The sequence below is a fragment of the Rhopalosiphum maidis genome, chromosome 3 (assembly GCF_003676215.2).
Source record: "Rhopalosiphum maidis isolate BTI-1 chromosome 3, ASM367621v3, whole genome shotgun sequence".
NCBI classification, from domain to species: Eukaryota; Metazoa; Arthropoda; class Insecta; order Hemiptera; family Aphididae; genus Rhopalosiphum; species Rhopalosiphum maidis.
This window is the reverse complement of record NC_040879.1, coordinates 33,739,519-33,759,907: the sequence shown is the minus strand read 5'-3', so window position 1 is coordinate 33,759,907 and position 20,389 is coordinate 33,739,519. Positions and strand designations below refer to the sequence as shown.

General features: G+C 24.5%; 2 protein-coding genes across 4 annotated transcripts; both read right to left on the bottom strand.

Annotated features, from left to right (window-relative positions):
- Positions 1-50: 50 nt before the first annotated feature.
- Positions 51-8,032, bottom strand: LOC113558858 (radial spoke head protein 6 homolog A-like). The gene is made up of 9 exons (XM_026964430.1): positions 7,433-8,032; positions 5,839-6,025; positions 2,774-3,027; positions 2,619-2,706; positions 2,259-2,549; positions 2,077-2,196; positions 1,825-2,005; positions 618-993; positions 51-318 (listed from the first exon to the last, which is right to left on the bottom strand). Exons 1-9 carry the CDS (start codon positions 7,672-7,674, stop codon positions 51-53), a joined length of 2,007 nt encoding a protein of 668 aa, XP_026820231.1. The 5' UTR covers positions 7,675-8,032.
- An 896-nt stretch (positions 8,033-8,928) lies between these two features.
- On the bottom strand, positions 8,929-19,938 carry LOC113556493 (spondin-1). Of its 3 annotated transcripts, XM_026961462.1 has the most exons (18): positions 19,735-19,938; positions 17,991-18,176; positions 16,582-16,846; positions 16,298-16,442; positions 16,073-16,185; positions 15,884-15,977; positions 15,702-15,825; positions 15,494-15,624; positions 14,504-14,693; positions 14,263-14,431; positions 13,320-13,539; positions 13,040-13,244; positions 12,814-12,936; positions 12,669-12,733; positions 12,169-12,276; positions 11,040-11,121; positions 10,571-10,593; positions 9,208-9,340 (listed from the first exon to the last, which is right to left on the bottom strand). In XM_026961462.1, exons 2-17 carry the CDS (start codon positions 18,169-18,171, stop codon positions 10,589-10,591), a joined length of 2,220 nt encoding a protein of 739 aa, XP_026817263.1. In that variant the 5' UTR covers positions 18,172-18,176; positions 19,735-19,938; the 3' UTR covers positions 9,208-9,340; positions 10,571-10,588. The 3 variants fall into 3 exon arrangements, with proteins under 3 accessions (XP_026817260.1, XP_026817261.1, XP_026817263.1); XM_026961459.1 differs by lacking the exon at positions 10,571-10,593 and having other exon boundaries at positions 8,929-9,340; positions 19,735-19,936; XM_026961460.1 differs by lacking the exons at positions 10,571-10,593; positions 12,814-12,936 and having other exon boundaries at positions 8,932-9,340; positions 19,735-19,930.
- Positions 19,939-20,389: the final 451 nt, after the last annotated feature.

Genomic DNA, 20,389 nt, shown 5'->3' with positions numbered 1-20,389 from the left:
AATTTGTATGATATTCTTTAGTAACAATTTATAATTGAATATTCTGCTTATTACTCATAATTATAGTATGTAATAACCTTTTCGCCTCCTCTGTAGGCTTTACGGTTGTATTGTAGTGGAAAAATGTTATTTTTTTTCTTTTTACGTAAAGTATGTTTTTCATTTTCTATTTTCTGAGTCTTAGTGAATTCTTGAAACTCAACCGTCGAGGGGCTGTCTATAGTTACATTTTCCAGTTTAGTTTCTTCCAAAAACATTGAATAAAGTATATTAGAATCCTGCTTTTGACCCCATCCAATATACATATAGTCAGTTTGGCTGTTAACAGTTTTTTAAATGTATCGTTAGAATGTTCTCTTATTAAATATCTTAATTATAATAGTTACAATTATTACTTTGACTCTCTACGGTTATGGTGAAAATTATCCAAACAATAACTTAAAAATAACATAATTATAATAATCTCTGACATTTAAAATCTAAAGCAGTATTTTATAAATCCTGACATTTCAATAAATGTACTAAATCATCAGCTAATATCATTGATAATATTTGCTATTTTCAAAGTTTTTACTAATTTTAAAATACTTTTTGAGTACGTTTTAAATAATACATACAGATTATAAGCAACTGCAAAAGCTCCAGGCCATATATGAGATTTCATTATTGTATGAGAGTAGCGAGAATCCAATGGAGAACAAAGAACACCTTTCCACGCAGATGTATTGTCAATAGAGATATCATTTCCTAAGTTACCAAATAAATCTTCCTTAGAATTGATTATATTTTCATTATAACTAAACTTTTCTTCTTCTTCAAGTTCTTCAAATTTTTCTTCATTTTGTTGTGAATCAGACAATTTAGCAAAACCTAATTTATTAGTTACTCCATTGATGTCTATATGAGGATTCTTATGCACCCAATAACTTGAATTAATTAAATTATTGTTAGAAATGGGTTTGAAATTTTCATTAAGAATAAGGTCATCATTTTCTGAAACTAAACATAAAAACAAAATTCATATTCAAAAAAATGTACATAGTATGTATATTATATATTGCTATAATAGTATTTTACATTTGTATATAGATACAAATAAACATTTTCGTTCAAAATCATTTATTATTCAAAAATAATTCTATTCAAATTTAAAACTTCTCACATACCTATTTTTTCTTTAAATATATTAAGTACCTCGATTTTATTAAATCCTAATTTACTTTTTACGAGTGTTTAGAATTTTACTCTTTTTTTACATAATATTCATAGTTAAACATATTTACAGTTTAATAATTTTATTTTATTTATAAATATAAGTGATGTGTTATATAACACTTAATAAAATATTAAATTATTTTGTTCTATTTCTGTGTTAATCGTCCTTTTGTACAGCTATCTATATAAAATATATATTTACGGCTCTACGTCGAAATATTCATGCAAAAATAATTCATTATTCGTAAATTAACGATATATTACAATTTAAATATAGATAATAATATAATATATCCTACTAATTATCCTAGACTATCAAATCATCTCCGTTCAAAATCGTTTTTCGTTTACAATGATACCTGTCATTGCCTTCAAATTTAACACATCCATTATAGTTAACCTACTCTCTATCTATAATATACAGCAAAGCAATACCCACTTGCCAATCCTTTTTTTTTATTTAATTGTTTATAAATTATTTTTAAGTCATTTTAAAAGGAAAACAATTTAATTATCTCTTTAAAATTAAGTAAAACTACTTTAGACTACGAATAAAAACCCTATCATATATTTATATTGATATAAATGTTTAATAAATTGTAATCCTACCTTTTGTGCTAGAATGTAATGAAATTGAGGATTTTTTGTCTGATATTCTATTCCAAGATTTCTCTTTTTTATCTATAATATAAAACCCACGTGGAGATATTTGAGTGCTCGATGATATTCGTGCAATTTGAGCTCTAAGATATTCATTTTCTGAACCATTGAACTTTGGAAAACTATTTATCTATGTTCAATAAAAAATAAAACATATTTTAATGATAATGATTACATTTATGTAGGTTGCAATATGCTGACCGGATTTCTTAACTTTCCTGTGAAATATCGTTTTATTTTTCGCGCTTCAACAATATGATGTGGTTTAACCGATTCTAATTCAATCCATTTGGTATTTAATTTGTTTGTAACAAAATATGCCTATATATTTTACATTTACAAAATAAATATTGTTTATAAAATATTTTCTTATATAAATTTACATTTTTGTTTGCACCGACTCCGATCATTTCTGATTCCAACTCGGTTTTTGACGTAGACTTCTGAATTGTTTTGCAACTGTCATCGTCATTTAAATTAATCCATGAATCGTATTGATTTATTGAATTTTCAGTCATTTCACCCTCAAAATATGATTCAAATTCACTTACTGTTTCTTGTAAAGCATTTTCTGTATCTATTGATTTTATTTCTTGTTGAAACAAATTATCATGAGTGACATCATCAACTATTTGTTTTGATGATTTTGAGTTATGGCTTACATTATTTACAGTCTAAATCCCCATCAACAATAAATTGCATAATTATAATAATGTATATCAAAGAGGTAGCTTAGATTTTACCAATAATTTACGGTTTAATTCTGCGTTTGACCATTTGCATTCAATTACATAATACATTTTTTTTATCCCAAATATTTTTCCCCAAAATCTAAAGATAATTTATGGATAGTTGTTGCTTAAATACTTTTAGCTCAATAATAATTATAAAACCATACCTTATGCTTTCAAATTTATTTAACTGAGCCATTCCATTCATGGTTAAATATATCAACGCAGCTTCATCCATTGGAAGTCCAAAACCAGCTTTATTAAACATATAGTTAACTTCACAAAGATTTTGAACTTGCACAATAGGTTTATTATTATTTATAGATTTCTTCTCTTCGCGTTGGTCAAATTCTGGATTTCTAATATTTCTTTTGTTTTTATTATATTGTTTTTGTTGTTCAAGTTGTTTTTTTGAAGCACACTAAAAACACGAATTTTATAACTGTGCCCTGAATAGTATACATTTATAATTTACCTATATATAACTATACCCAAGCGTAGGTACAATATAAATCATGTATTCATATGACATATGTATAATATATATATACTTAACATCACATTAACTACACTCAAGTTCAAAAAATATAAATGACTAATTATTCTTATACCATTTACAAATTATCCCCAAAATATTAACACTAGTTCCACTGAAAATAAGCTAATAAATTCTATAAAAGTTCTGTCTATATAGATATTAAAAACGTAATAAGCGTTGTTATGATAATAGATATGGCATTTAATTATTTCATACTTAAATCGTTTTACCCGTTGTCTCAATTTAAACATTATGATAATATGCTGCTTCTTATAACTAATCTCTTACAAACGTTAATTAATATAATATATACCTATGAAGGATAATCCCTAATTTGATGTCAATTTTATATCACCTAAGTAATTGATTTATTTGATCTCCTCGAATTTTATACATAAGTTATACGAATAAAAATTGGAAAACAGCGTGTACTAATTTGATATCAATAATTGTTAAGAATACTGAAATTTGTAAAACAAGTCCTTTTCTATTTAAATAAATTTTAAGAAATAATAAAAATACAATTATAATAAACAAGTTGACATATAATAAAAGTGCATGTCAGTTTTGCAACTAGAAATGTATTATAGGAGTTGGTATAAAATTATCTAAATGTTTGAGATTTTTTTCTAGTACATAGTAAAAATTTGTTTTATGAAGTATAAGCGCTGATTTTAGATTCGGAGCGAAATCATAATTGTATTTATTTTACAATGTTGCGGTTTATGTTTAGAATGTGTGTATCCACAATTAGTATAGTTGAATAAATATAAATGTCGACTGATTAGTTTCTGACTTCACTTTATTATCTATATCTGTGGTTTTAGCAATTTAACAACCTCAAATTTAATAGATTGACAATTTGCATAATTACCTCTTAAGGAGTTTAGTATATTATGTAATGTAATATTATATTATATTTTATTATATTATAAATGTTAACGGTCGAGTCGTACAAGTGTATACATTGTACATAGTAAATAATCATTAGTGTGTGTATTACCCCAATCATAACCGCATCATTACTTAGTTCATTGTTTATTTTTTTCTCATCTGGTTTACGACGGTCGGACATAATTTAGAACTCGTATTAGAAATTTAGAAATATATATGTATATAAACATATGATTTAATAATACACATTTTCAATTATCTATTATTGAATTTTTTTTAACAAAACAATGGTATTATACATTATATTAGTAATAAAAAATCCGGGTAAGTCGTTCTGCTGCATAGTAGGAGCCAATCTTATCTCGTCAACTTATATTATGCTATCTTGATTTTGTAAAATATGATATGATTACCACTATTGTCTATTAGTTATTATTTATTATTACTACTGCCGCAGATTTAAAATTATGATTAATGATAAATAAATAAAAACGCTTTTATTAGATTAAACGCCGTCAAATGTTTTGAATAGGCAATCTATTAGTTTTTTGGTATAGCTTTCTTTGCGTATTTTTATTCTTAGAATTATTTGGTGGTATCGTTTTGTCCATCTTTTTATTATATTATTATAATATGTGTACATAAAGACTGAATACAGATTGTTTTTAATTTAAAAAACCATTGAATATATTATTCAGAGGACCCGAGGACACCAAGGTGATGGGACCTTTCTTATTAGTTATTAGTTTATTGCCTTTCAAAAATGTTTTATTATTAAATTTAAATAAATAATAATATAATGAAATTGAGAAATTCTTAGTTGAATATTCCATATTATTATATTTATTTTCTTGATCTTTAATCAAGTAAGTATGGTAATTGAAATGAAAATAGTCTGAATTTTTAAAACTTTAAGAATTATTGTTAAATAGGCAAATGATAAAAATATAACTCAGTTGTAATGAGTAGGTGGATAATTAAGCTAGCTTTAATATAAAACATTAATGAGAGAGATCCGATATCACACCCAAGCGGTATAACGATTTGAATCCATAAAAACAACGGCGTGAACAGTCTAAAAATTTCTATCTTTTAACTTTTCTCCAAAACTATTGTAGTTAAAAACGTTGATTGATAGCTCATTAAAAAGGAATTATCATGTAAATACAAAATATGAGATTAAAAATTTTTAAAATAATTATTTAATTTTTCACAGTTAAAAGAATAGTTATTTTTTACTAGATTTTCATTTAGCGTGGTAGATTACCGAAACTGGAGAACAGATTTTGTTATTTGGAGTCTTGTTAGATTCACATTGGCTAGGAGAAGTGCTATGAAGATTTTCAGAACTTTAACTTCAATTGTTAACTCGCTAGAAAGTTATAAAGCTGAAAAACATAAAAAAACCGCCCAATAAACTGTGTTTTAATTTTTTTTTTTTAAGCTCTGTAGTGAATTAACTATAAAAGAGAAAGTTCTGAAAATCTTCACTGTTCTTCTTCTATGAACTTCTATTGACTTCTTCTCGTCAATCTGAATCTAATCCCCAAACAACAAAATTCGCTCTCTGATTTCAGAGACCTATCTCACTAAATACAGTATACATACATATTACATACGATTAATACATTTCTAATAATTGAAAATCAAGAAAGTTTACATGCCGATCTCTGACTTGGCAGGCGTTCTTTATTTAATTTACTATTAGTTACATATACATATGAATTATGAGTACTGGGCCCCATTATACACAATTTGTTTTTTTTATACTTCAAAATAATTTATATAATTTTAATTTACCGTATACATTTGTAAACTTTTAAAGCAATTATTCCGGTTTATATTATCCACAAAGACGCGTTCAAAATTAGCTTCATTGTGAATATATGTACGCTTCAACATCATACTATATTTTTCAAAGTTTTCTAGTGGATTTGAAGGTCTTTCCGATAATATCTTGTCTAAAATGTCTTGTAAATGACTATACCTAAACATTAAATTGTGTAACCGTAAACAATCTAATTAGCACATGCGTTAAAATAGAATATGATTAAAATCTATAATACTAATAAGCAGGGCCTGATTTAATAAAATTAGGGCCAAGTGCACAATTTTTTTGGGGCCTTAAAAAAAAAAAAAAAAAAAAGTTGAAAAAAAAAAAATGTTCTAGAAAAATTCTACATAGAGAGGGGGGGTGGAAATGTTAATAATAAAAAAAAATATTTATATGTTAAAAGTGTTAAATACCAAAATACCTATCTCAAAACTCATAAAAATGTGTACATTATTTCATGTACTATAAATACAATTTAGTTACTCTATAAAATAACTTATTAATTTAAAAATGTATTCTATATAATTAAAATTAAATAAAAAATAACCAATTTCTATTTATATTTTATCATAAAAGAGTTTAAATTAGTTATTAGGTATCAAATATTTCTGATGTTCAAACAATTTTCTATTATTATTACTTTAATATTTTGTGATGGTAACTTATTAGCATTGGGGTATGGAATGACGAAAATAACCAAAATTCAACTGACAATGTAATGATAAGAATATACTAAAGTCTGAACATTGACAGTTGGTATTCAATTTTAGAAATTACATTTTTGTGGAATTAATTAAAAAAAATAATTTTCCACAACTTACAGAGAGCCTGGGGGCCCCCAGAAATTGGGGGCCAAGTGCAAGTGCTTCATCTGTACTTGCATAAATCAGGGCCTGCTAATAAGTAATAATTGATAATTGTTAATATTAAATAAAACGGGTAAATTGAACAAAGGTAGGAGAAACTAGAAAAAAGTAAATAATGTGAATAACTTTCTAAATAACAATGATTGTGATTATACGAAAATTGGTGATAATGTAATAAAATAAATCAACATAAAGTTAACAGTTTGATACTGTACGATTATAGTAGTATTTTTAATTACACACAGGTTAAGAAAATATATACATATTTTTATCATTATTAGTCTTAGTCCTTAGAACTTATTTATGTTGTTTAATATTATACAAGTTTAAATTAATTTTTTTCTATCACAATAAAAATATCAAAAATACCTATGGTCAAAAATGTTTATAATTGTTTAAAGTTCAAATTTAAAAAAATGTGATATCAAAATAGTCAAAATTTGCAAATTGTAGTATAAAATGCATTAAATGTTTAATATTCATATCTTAAGTTTGAAAATTTAAAACAAACTTCTCCATCAATATAATATTTAAATCCATTGAAACAGTTCACTAACCATTGTTTATGTGATTCACTGATAAAAACTAAGCAGGTATACGATTGTAAGTTTAGAATTTAATGTTCAGTGGACTTAAATAATACCATTGATATCTGAGTTTTATCGTTTTATGTAAATAAATTTTAAATACTTACACATCAACATTTCCTTCTTCTTTTTTTAATAGCCTAATAGCATAATTAATGTCAATATCATATCGAAGTCTTGAGCCATCACACGTAAATAATGATTTAAATTGAGTTGAATGAGTTGATACTTTTGATCTAATATGATTATTTATATTTTCGATTGTACGTACATTATCGCTAATTTCGTCGAACGATATGTTCTTTGCGTCAGATTTTGAATTTGCAATTTCCATTTCCATGTTAGACATTTTCAACAAATAGCTTATTGTTTTTATGAATTAAACATAAAATAAACATAATTATTGCATATTGTACGATTTTAATGCTGAGTAAAAACAAAAAATACTTCAATTATAATATTATATTATATTCACATGATTGAGTTGTAAAGCTGTTTATGGTAAGAGATATACCGTAGCTATGTACTGTTACCTAGGAGATATAGGTAACTACCATTTTTTTAAGTTGAATATAGTTTTAACTATAATAGTATGTAATATGATAGTAATAACTAACTGTTAATCCTGCTTCGAACGGTAAAAAATGAATAAATATAAAATACGGTGCTGTATATTAGGTGTATTTCAGTTCATCGGCGTCGGTGTATCTTGCTTTGTGAACTAATTCAACCGAATTGGACAATCCACCTATGGTTTACCTTAGGTATAGCATTCGGTATATTTTATATTGTAGTTAAAACTACTCTCTACATTTTTTTGATACCATAAAGAACAATAATCTTTGAAATTTTTATCAAAATCAATAAAGTAGTTGTTTAGTATATAGGTAAGCTAAAATATGTGTTAAGATTACAAAAAGATCTCTATTCCATTCTGTTTATTTATATCTGATTACAATTGGTTACGTAATAGCTATTTTGTTTTCTGTAACCAATCGCAACCTTAGATATACAAAAAAATGTTTGATTTTAGTGATCCAACAAAATTCATTAGTGAACAAAAATTTTTCGCATAATCGAACGTCCCAAAACCAAAACTTATGGGAACATCAACCGAACCTAATATGTAAATATGACTTTAATAGCATTTGCAGTTCCAAGATTACTATAAATACTAACAACAAATGCACAATTATTTATTTATGTATAAAAACAATAAAATAAAAAAAAAAATTAGTTTTTTTAACTACTGTTTAATTTGATGTATGTGAAATTTTAAAAAACTAATTTTATTGCTACATATTTTAAAATATACAGTTCATTAAAGACAATTCATATTGGGTTTCGGATTTTCATGGAATTTGATTTTTTTTCTACCAGTTCAAAACGAAACTTCATAAATTATAATCTATAGAAAAAACAACGTAATAAATTAATTTTGAATAATATAATACTATATTATTTATTAAAAATTCCATCTATTCTTGAAATAAATATTTAAGTAGGTATAATGATTTCCTATATTAAAATAGTAGGAACAACGACACAAATATACATAGATTTAATAAAAACAAAAATCGTTCTCGTCATACAATAAAATATTTTTAAAAGATTGAAAATTATATAATTAAATAAATGTATATACTAGAAATATTGTTGTACGAATTTTTTTAAAATTTTATAAGGATTATTTTGAGTGATATTAGTACTGATGTCCTGAAATCACTATAAAGTGTACTATTATTTTAAGAAAAACATATTATTTTCTTAAAAGCACATTAATAGTATCATTTAATATATTGGTAATACTAAAATTGTAAATTAAACATTTCTAAATAAAATTGCAGGTTTCTAATCGGTTTTACATGCTAAAGCTGAACAAATGCGCTGTTCTAATCTATCTTTACACCAAGTCCATGCGACATTTTCTGGAACTCTTGTACGTTGTTGTACAGCATTCATACCACATATTGCTGAGCATAATGACCACTCAGACCATGGCGAATAATTACATTCTATAAAAATCAGTTTTATCAAATGTAAAATAATATTTAGTATCATACTTCAAATATGTGAAATATGTATTACAAATGTGCACAACTCCAATCATGAGTATTATTTATACAAAAAATAATCGATTTTTATATGAATAGACGTGGATGATGAAAACGCTTATGACTCTTTTTTATTGAGGCCGTTTTATTCTTCTATTATTTCTAAAGGTTATTGAAAGTGTATAACTATTGAAGTTGATAAAAATTTTAAATTCTATGCAAGGAGATAAATATATTGATTTTACAATGTATGTATGTATTTTTTGTCTTATCTGTTATCTATTTTTATTAGTTATGAAAATGCTTTATTCAACTTTGAGAGTGGTTTTTTAATAGTTAATTGGATCTAGTTGGTGCTTTGGATGGAAAAAAATAAAAATTTTAATTAAAAACATAAATATGATTATAGAAAATGGAAATTTTCATGCAAAACCAGTAATCGAAAAAAATCAATTTTGGTGCCATGACCATATTCATACCGTTCTAGAATACGTCGAAATTAACAGCTAGTAATATTATGATCATAAATAATATTATAAAATAAATATGCGATTTATTTTTTACATATTACTTACTAAAAGAACACTAAACTACTTATAGTAGTATAAATACATAATATAATATCCTTAGAAAATGTCTAAAATTAAATATTGATTTACGAACATCTACGTTCAGAATTGCTTCAAATCAGCATAGAGACTTCACCACTTATTTTTAATACACAATTTTTTTTAAATATTCAAACAATATTCATTTAATAAAACATTTTTGGTCATAAAAAAAATCTTTAAAAACCAATGCCTAACGCAATAGAATTTTTTTATATAAAAACGTATGAATGAATAATTAAAAACTATAAATATTTGTTTTTAACATATCAGAATAATTATTTTCACAGTAAAATACTGTTATGATAGTATGATTTTCATATTAATAATATAATTTAAAAAAATAAAGTCACTACAAAATGTTTTATTATTTATTGATACCTATTCGTTTAAATTTAGAGTTCTAAGCAACATTCATACACACGACTATAGATATTTATGCTTGATTTTAGTTACAGATTATGAATATTAATATTATTAGGTATTACAATGACTGTTAGTTTAGTTATAACTATTTTTAATATAATTTTATTGTGAAGTTGTACATCATTTTTAAAATATTTATTACTTTATTTATGCTTACGTATTTAACTAATATAGGCTATGCTGTGTATCATAAAAACGAATAATTAATATCATAGATCAATTTAAAAATATATAATATTATACATATATTATAATTTATATTGTCTGTTAAAGTAATGTCAAGTATTTGGTTAATATTCAATATTATATTTTTTAACTTTGTAATAAATGTAATTATTATGGAATTGTTTTTTTTTTTCATTTTTAAGCCTAAAAGTATTTAGGTAATCGTAATTTGTAGTGTAATTTGGTCATTACTCACACATTCAAAATTCTGCACAAACACCATTAATTGTATTAAAACATTCAAAATTGCTATTCATTTTTCATATATGTATCTAATAATAATATGTCATTGTATAGTTATTTCTGTAGTAATTTAAATATTTACTATTATAAAATTATACTATATTAGTTTATATTTATAATAATATTGAATAAAGTATTTTATTGCATTTTGAACTTACTGCTACATTGTCTTCCTCTACAGTTTCGACGATCAACTAGTTTTTTCCTACATTTCTTTTGTTCCAATGGATCCGTCGGAGACTAAAATATAGGATATTTTTATTAAATAATTATTAATTACATAATTACATACTATAGTTAGTTGCAAATAAACCAAACAATGTTACATATTAGTAAATATTAAACATTGATTTACATATCTCCTTTAAGAAATACTTGTGAAGAAAGTGAGGGATACTTAAGAATTAATATACATAGTTAAGATGAAATTAAAGACTTACGTATAGAAGAAATAAAAATAAAATATGTGAATATTTAGAACATAATTTACATTTTATAAGATTATCGGCTCTTAAAAATAAATTAACTTTACTATTTTATTATATTATTTTACAAAATCTATAATGATTGTTATATTGGTTAATATTAATATTTAGAGATTTACACATTTTAACTGCAATATTAATACAACTTTCAAGCCACGAAGAATTTTTAAAATTTGTTTTAATAACATTAGTATTTGTTAAATTTGTTTATACCTAGTATTATCCTATTTAATATTCGTGCTCACGAGTATAAATATAATTTTATTTTTGTATGCTAGAGTAATACATTAAAAAAAAAAACATATTCAGATTAAATACAGTAAATTCTTTATAAGTAAGGTCTATATGGGTTAATTTTTTATTAAAAGGACCACATGCGTTGTCACTGTCTTACAAATGTACATGTTAAAAACCGTGTAACGAGAACGAGGACTACTCAAACTTAAGCGAACAAATTTCACTAGAAAGAGGAGAATTTGGATTGTACAACATCGTTTTTATTTTTTTGATATCAGAATTACAAAAAAAGTAATTCAAATTTGAAAAAACCCAAAAATAATAAATTTTAACACAAAAAGAACTTTTTATTGTATTATTGCGATATTAAAAATTAAAAACGATGTCGCACAGTCAATGTTTTCCATTTTATTGTGTGAAAATTGAGTTGTTTAATTTGGACTACACCCCTAGTGGTTCTTGCACGCATAAAACGGCGTTTATTATTTTGTAGGGGTTATAAGGAAGAGACAACACATGCAGATGAAGCGTCCTCTTAAGTAATAACTATAATAGTATTACTAACCAGGATAATTCGTGTACGCTCTTTGAAACCAGGACCACAAATAGCATTACAACTTGAAAATTTACTCCAATTTGACAAAACACATTTTTCTGTCGAATCGTCTGATATCTAAGTAGTAAAATAAAACACTTTTAATGATCTTTAAATTTAGCAATATCTTTTCAGGTTGTCCTTCATATTATAAACTAAAATCCGTTTAAAATAGTAAATTAACAAATTAATATTGAACCAAAATTTGACTAAATGTATTATTAAGTTTTTATTTTAAAAACCGTATTACAGTTGTTGTATCATAACTTAAGTAGATAATTGATAATAGATACTCAAATATTTGCTTTTATATACTGAAAAAATTAATTATAAAACTTTTAACTGAGTCAATTTGGTAAATTTTTTTTTTTTTAAACATAATATGAGTTTTATTGATTAATACTCAATGTATAAAAAATGCATTTATAGTTAACGAATTATAACTTATCGTTTATTCTGTTTATACTTACATCGTCAGGATTTATAGTAACAGATGTTACTGGTGTATTTTCAGAACTTGGTGAGATGGTTGTTTCTAAATAAAATAAAACTCTTGATAAAAACATGTATGTTAAAAAAATAATCATTATTTTAAATTTGTATAGATAAACATACGACTGACGAAGGATGTATTGCAAAGCCTATTTTTCTTTTGATTAACATTATAAATAAAAGAACGTTGTACCGTTACATTATATTTCTTTAACATAAAACTGTTTCCAAATAACGAAATATCCTCTAATATGCAGCGTGTAAATTATATTAAAACATTTTTTACTTTTAACGTTTAAAAAATGTATACATTTTTAATGAATTATTAAAATTGATAAGTACATCTTACCCATTCGCATATTGTTTTCACATGGTGGATTATCTGTACAATTTATTGACTGCGTATAACAACGAGGGTCACAATTTTCTGCCATTCCAGTTCTGTCTAAATTCATCCTATGTCTCTCCCTCTGTCCCGTTCCACATTTCATGTTGCAAGGCGACCACAACGACCATTTAGTTAGCGAACAATTACTGCATATTACACTCAAGTCCTAAGATTTCATAAAAACTTCAGACATTCATTATTCATAAATAATATAATATGATATTGATAATTTTATCCTAACCACGTTATCACGATCGTCTTGGCAAGGTTTCGATTCACAATCTATAGTTTGTTGTAAGAACATTCCACCTAAACAGTATTTTGGCGTCACTTCTTCATTTAAAATTGTCCGAAATCTTGCCATTACACCAGGTCCACACTCTGCAGAACAATCTGACCACTGACCATAAGCAGTTATATCACATTTTGGATCAATCGTATCAATCTCGTCGCTTATGATTCTATAAATAAATTGCATTGTATTTATTAATGTTAACTTCTAAAAACCTTTTAAATTATCAATTCTACAAAATGTATAACAATAAATTTTAATATAGGTTATAGTTAGTAATTAATATTAACATTTTTTTTAAATATATTATTAATTACCTACATTAATAAATAAATTTTAATTTGAAAATAATTTTCTCCTTTAAGCATAATGTTTGTAGCAAAGTAAGTGAGTTACAAAAATTATATTTGTATTAATACGAATATAAAATGTAAATAAAGATAATATAAATATTTAATACATTAAGAGTGTATGTACGCATGGCTAATTTATGAATTTAGAATTTAAACAATCTTGTTTTTGTTAAAAAAATGTTATACATATAAATATCACAATATGTGTACTTATGCAAAAGTAATACTATTTAAAAGAAACCCGGTCTTTACATACAAGTCATTTTTAAAGAGGCTCAAAAATCTATTTTATTATAAAATTTTTTTACATTCACGCAATTAAAATATGCTCTTTTTATTTCTACAAACAATAATGAATTATAATAAGCTCCAAGATAGTTTACAAACATCTGATTTTTTAATAAAACTTTTATTGTCATGTTATCATCATAAGATATTTTTTCAATTTTATTTTTAATAGTTTTTATAGTCAACTCAACTAATCATTTAAATTTTTTTATTATACACAGTATAGCAATTTTTTAAGAAGCTTAACTTACGCGCATGATGGAAGTACATAACATCCTTTACGTTGTGTCATTGACCGTTTACTACAGTGAGGTTTATGTGTGTCTTCTGGATTCTTATATTGTCTATATCTAGTACTATAGCCTTTACCACAAGTCACTGAACACTCGTCCCAATCTGACCATGGACCAGTATCACAAACTTATAGTGTATGAAATATATGTCAGTGCGTTAATTCAAACGTAAAATAAAATAGAAATCTAAACAACAGACCTGATGATTCGGTTTTAGACTCTTCATCCATACAACTTTTTTCATAAAGACGTTGTCTCATAAGATGAAGTTTTGCAATAGGTTTCATTTGTGCACCCGATTGATCATAAAATGGAGAACGTACATCATTAGTATTTGATGGCCAAAGTCTTTCTATATTCATTATTGGTACTTGAGGCATGTCGGTTGACTAAAATCACATTAAACATATTTTCCAAATATTTAATACTATTTATAAAACAACAACAATAATTATTGGAATTAATTACATTTGTATATTATATCTCTAATTTATAAAATTTAAGTCAACACCTAATGACTGAAAAGTATTGAGCCGTATATCGTAATTGATTTTAATATAATTAACATGAAATATAAAAATATATAGATACCTATAAATATTAAATAATGTAATTGTAACTTATATAAAGGCGAGACAGGCAAGTTTAGATATAAAATGTATCGGTAATTTCCTCATAGAATATTTTTATGTTAAAAACGATAATTTAAAGAATTTTGTAAGCATTTAATTAATTTATATTTTATATGTACCTATTCAGTACATTTTCTAGTCAAATGCTTTAAACAATATTATTTATTGTTAAAAGATAATAAAAATCACCAAAATATTTTAGCAGAAAAGCTGGATTAAAAGTGTAATAGTGTAATAGTGAAACTTTAAATTTTGTTAAATTTAAAACAACTTTAATTGAGCTTATATTTCTTACCACCCACGACTTACGCGAGTTCTCTTTCCTTTAATGCAGCCAGAGTTGCTAGTAAGTATATTAATATTAGTAAATTTTATATTTATAAGATTATACTCATATATTATGTCAATCATCAATTAGCATACGAGTACATCAGACATTTAATTTTCTTTCTTTGAATATCAAAGTCAACAATTTTATATCGTATTTTGTTGTAATATTTATTACAATAAATGTCTTATTAGTAAATAATATTATTAAAACTACTAAAATAATATACATTGTATGTGACTCCACTATCAATTCCAGCGTCCCATGGGTACAAGTTGATAGTTTTGTTCGTAATCCAATTACAATTTGGCAAACACAGTTCCAACCCTGAAATTCCAACAAACCAATCCGGAGATGGATCTAATTTTAAATAAAACGTATATTAAGATGATACCAAAAGCAGTTTAAAATATTTTACAAATAATTTAATTTCTTACACATGAATGATACAACTGAAATTAAATGATGATCTTTATCCACTCGAAATACGGCAAATGTCTTTCCGGTCACATTTGGATAACTAATGCCTCTGGCTTTAATTATCGTACGAATTTTATCACTCTAAAACAAAGCATTAATAAATCATAATAAGGAAAGTTTATAACAATTTTTTTATCACTTTAGATTTAAGTTCGGATTCCAAAGTTGAAGTAGTTCCACTTAGTGCTATACTATTCATTCCATCGGAAGCTACTTGATCTTGTTCCCAAAATCTTAAAAAATATTAAACACTTGTTAATCGTATGGAAGGTATATGTTTTATATTTATTTAATTATATGTATATATTATGGTTTATTATCAATATACCGATAATCAATTGTATGTGAAGCGCCAATAACATCACTAAATCGAGTCTGCCAATTGTCATCCGGGTAATCTTTAGGGTGAGTATGTCTTGACCATAGTCCTTCAAAAGTTAACTATAAAATATCGTACTTAATAAAATTGTAAACTTGTAAAATTACTAAACTACTTTATCTACTTATATCGGGTTACTATGAATTAAATTAAATTCATTTCATAAATACAAACCTCAAATTTGGCTTCGTGACACGCACAACACTCATATACTACATTAGCGTTATCATCATTACTTTCATTACTTTCTTCGCAAATTCTTTTGTTTAATTGATCATCATCCATGTACCAAATATCTCGATATTCGACAACGGTAGCTCTGAATAATCCAAACATGTATTAATTATATAATATACACAGTAAGTATATACGTATAAATATTAAATATCTAAGTTTAAAAATATCGAATTTGACCTGTAGAAATATACGGTGATTATTTCAAAAATAAACAATCTTACCTAAATATAACACACCCACTACCAGATGATGGGGCTGTCCAAAATACTTGTATTTCTGATTTTGGAATTAAAGAGGTCTGAGTAACTGTATTTGGACAGACTTCGCTAATTTTGGTTCTTACATCACCAGTCAGTTGAAATTTTCCAGTTATAAAGTCATTGTTTTCGTCGTCATAATTCTGACTCTCTTCAGCCTCGACCATTAATATAAAACTAGTAAAACTTGGAGTTGCAGTTTGAACCGTCTTAACAGCTTGTAGTATAACTAGAGCCAACGAAATTAGTATTTTACATATTTAATGATGAAAACAAAAATATATTAGTAATAATGACCAAAACAAATTGCAATAGAAAATTAATTTGATATAATTATATACCTATATATAATACAGAGTGGGGCCGATTGAAAAAATAGGTTTTCTCAATAAAGTAATAATTATTACTTTATTTAGTAAATATGAATGCTCACTAAGTATTATTTATTCAAAAACAATACGCCATTTAGTAAACATTTACTGGTAAACAACATAATTTTAAAATAATTTAATAAGTTATAATTTAATAGTTTTTAATTTTTAATATATTATATTGAAGTAAATAACATGCCAATTATTAAAAATATATATACAATGACAGACATCACTTCTATCTTTATAGTACTTACTGAATCATGTCATTTAAGTTTGAAATGAACACAAAATTAACAGCAAGGCACTGAACAACTACATAACTGTCGTTATTCGTGTATGTTTTTTATATTATACACTTATAGTACTGATATTTATTTTATATAACTTTATATATTTATAATAATTTTCTACAAATCATACTTTAATTGTATGTATTTGAAAAAATATGTTATTTTTATAAAAACAACATACAAAAACCTAATAAAACCATTAGTTTATAGTTTTAATATTTTATGACAAGACAAAAATGTTATCATACTTAAATTGAAAAAAATTAAAATATCTAAAAATAGTGCAACAATAGAAGAGTTGAAATATTTTTAAAATCTCATGTCTACTATATACTAATATAAATATTTGGTAAAAACATCAAGTCTTTACGGTAATAAAAAAAAATAAAATTAATTTTGACTGGTTTTGACCATTAAAAATTGCCAATTATATTTCAGTTACTACCATCAGAAACCACCTTCGAAATTTAAAATTGTTTTCTGTTATAAAACATGTAGGTACATATATTGTACACAGTCACACATAATAAAAAAAAATAAAAAAACAAGACAAATGTTGTTAAATTTGTATTAATAAACTAATATAATTAAGTTATTATGGATTTTATATGATAAATTCGAGTTTTGTAAGAATATCGATTATTTATATAATCATTCTCTTTTTAATAAATAATAGTTACTTATCTATAACAATCATGATTTCGATTACCTGTGTATGTTGTTCCTGGTGTATAAAATTCTACATTTCCTTTGAAAAAAATTCTATACGTATGTGGATTTGTACTTTTTGGTACTGTTAACGTGGTTGGCTTTCGATCGCATATTTTAATTGCCGAAGAAATAGAAAAATATAGTGCAAACCCCACAAAAAATATACTTCTGATAATCATAGTTCCTGTAATAGATATAGATAAATAGATATTTTATACTAATATTTAAAAGAAAATAAATAATTCAGTAAAAAAAATTGCAAATAATATTAACTTAACAAACAAGTATAACTTTAATATTTAACTACATTTTTAATTTCAACATTATTTATATTAAATATGTTTAATGATACGATCAAATAGGTACTAATTCTTAGCTTTTTATAATAAATTTATAATTATTTTATTTAAAGACAGCTAAATAATAAAATATTAAATCAGTGACCAACTAAAAATTAATAAAAGTATTTGGTTTATAATTTTGAAATACTATTTTTATAGTATATGAGTATATACAAATCATAAAAATTAAAAAGTTAGATATTTATGATTTATTATATTTTATATAGGTGCATTACATAGGTGTATCGTGTATGTATAGTACCTACGTATAACATATATGTTTTTGTGAATAATATTGTTACTATAAATACAAAAATAATTTTGGCATGTACCACTAATACTTGTTATAACTCATTGTAATATCATTAAATAATTTGTTACTTATTACACTTGTGGCTTGTGAGAGTTATTCTAAACTTAATGATATACTTATTAATCATTACTTATACGTTTATTTTTATATATATACATTTAATTATAGAATATAAAAAAAAGTTAAAAATATTATATTTTATAATAACGATGGGTAAACCAGTGGTTTCCAATCTGATATAGTCGCAATCCAAAAGATAAGTCCAGTATTTATGTCTGAAACTTTTACTTATTTAATAGCCGTTAATTTCATTATTAAATGTACCTATTTACAAGCTCAAATTGTTATCAAACCAATATTTTAAATTTCTGTAGGTATACTTGTAATTAATTAAATAAAATACTTTTAAACAACTATTAATTAAATATTATATTATTTAACTTAAAACACAAGTATAATAACAAATTATTTAGATAATGTATTTATTATTATTATTAACTTTACTTCTTGAAAGGGTCATTTAACAAAAAAAAAAATTGGCGATCATGATTCATAATAAATGATTTATTATCACTGGTGTATGCAGTCGAATTTAATACATACCTACCTAACCCACATATTAAAAAAATGCATATTATAAATATCTTTATTTATATACAATTTATAGCTGTAATACTATATTTACAGATATCAAACATGCGTTATTAATTTTTCTAATATTCCATTTTATATATATATATACAGGTATTTTTATTATTTTATTAATGGCACTTTTACTGAAACAATTGTTTTATATCAAGATAGCCTATGCCTATGCCTTTACGTGACTTGTTTTCTATTCACCATCCATTTAGTGTTTTTTTAACGAATAATACCTATCTAAAATAATCCTAAAAACATTGAAAAAGTATAAAATATTGAACAAAAAAAAAATGGCCAACATTTAAATTGATTTTACTTTGTAATTAATATTTTTTGCCGAAATAAACAATTACTTTTCCATCGTTAAATTTAAATATAGCAAATTTTGTTTATATTTTCTTAGTATAATAACCATAAATTATATGTACATAAAACAAATAATTTACCTTTATGACTGCAAGTGGAATTCGTAGTTTAGTTCACGTAATTCTTATATAGTATTATACTACATATTTGTGACAAAGAAATTTCGTATAAAATTTAATTAATTGTATAAAAAAATCACAGTGACGACACACGTAAATGTATTACAGTGGGTCAAAATAAACTGCCACAAAATGGAATGCTGGATGCTGTACCGCTGCCAGAAAAGAGATCATAATAAAAAATAATATAAAAAGAGATTGTGTGTAACAATCTGTAAACTTTTTGGTACTTCACATTTATGTATTAGCGCTGCCTGCCGGGTCGACAAAAGCGTGTATATTCTAAAAAAAAAAAACTTCAATCGATACAGCGCTGAAGCACTTTCCAGCTTTACAGGAAATTCATTATTCTCCCTCATTATTTATACCGGATGCCTTATAAAATATGCTTACTAATACATATAAAATATATTGTTAATACATTTATGATATACCCACTATAACATAACATGAAGTCTATTTAAATACATTTTATTTTACACAATTAAAAGACTATACATTGTAATAAAGCTAAACTATACAAGTTAAACTTGTAAAATGTATGTTATAATAGTTGAATATTTTGTTTAAATTTAAAATAATAATATAATATGTAAATTGTAACTACATACCCTGT

Bases quoted from the DNA above. Each gene is read 5' to 3' on its own strand.
- LOC113558858 (XM_026964430.1), bottom strand. From the start codon at position 7,674: ATGTCTAACATGGAAATGGAAATTGCAAATTCAAAATCTGACGCAAAG. The intron at 994-1,824 runs GTAGGATTACAA...GTTTAGTTTCAG, and splicing joins ATTACATTCTAGCACAAAAG to AAAATGATGACCTTATTCTT. The intron at 319-617 runs GTATGTATTATT...AACTGTTAACAG, and splicing joins TTTGCAGTTGCTTATAATCT to CCAAACTGACTATATGTATA.
- LOC113556493 (XM_026961459.1), bottom strand. From the start codon at position 18,171: ATGATTATCAGAAGTATATTTTTTGTGGGGTTTGCACTATATTTTTCT. The intron at 15,625-15,701 runs GTAAGAAATTAA...ATTTAAAATTAG, and splicing joins TTCAGTTGTATCATTCATGT to ATCCATCTCCGGATTGGTTT. The intron at 12,277-12,668 runs GTAAGTATAAAC...TTTACTACTTAG, and splicing joins TTACTATAAATCCTGACGAT to ATATCAGACGATTCGACAGA.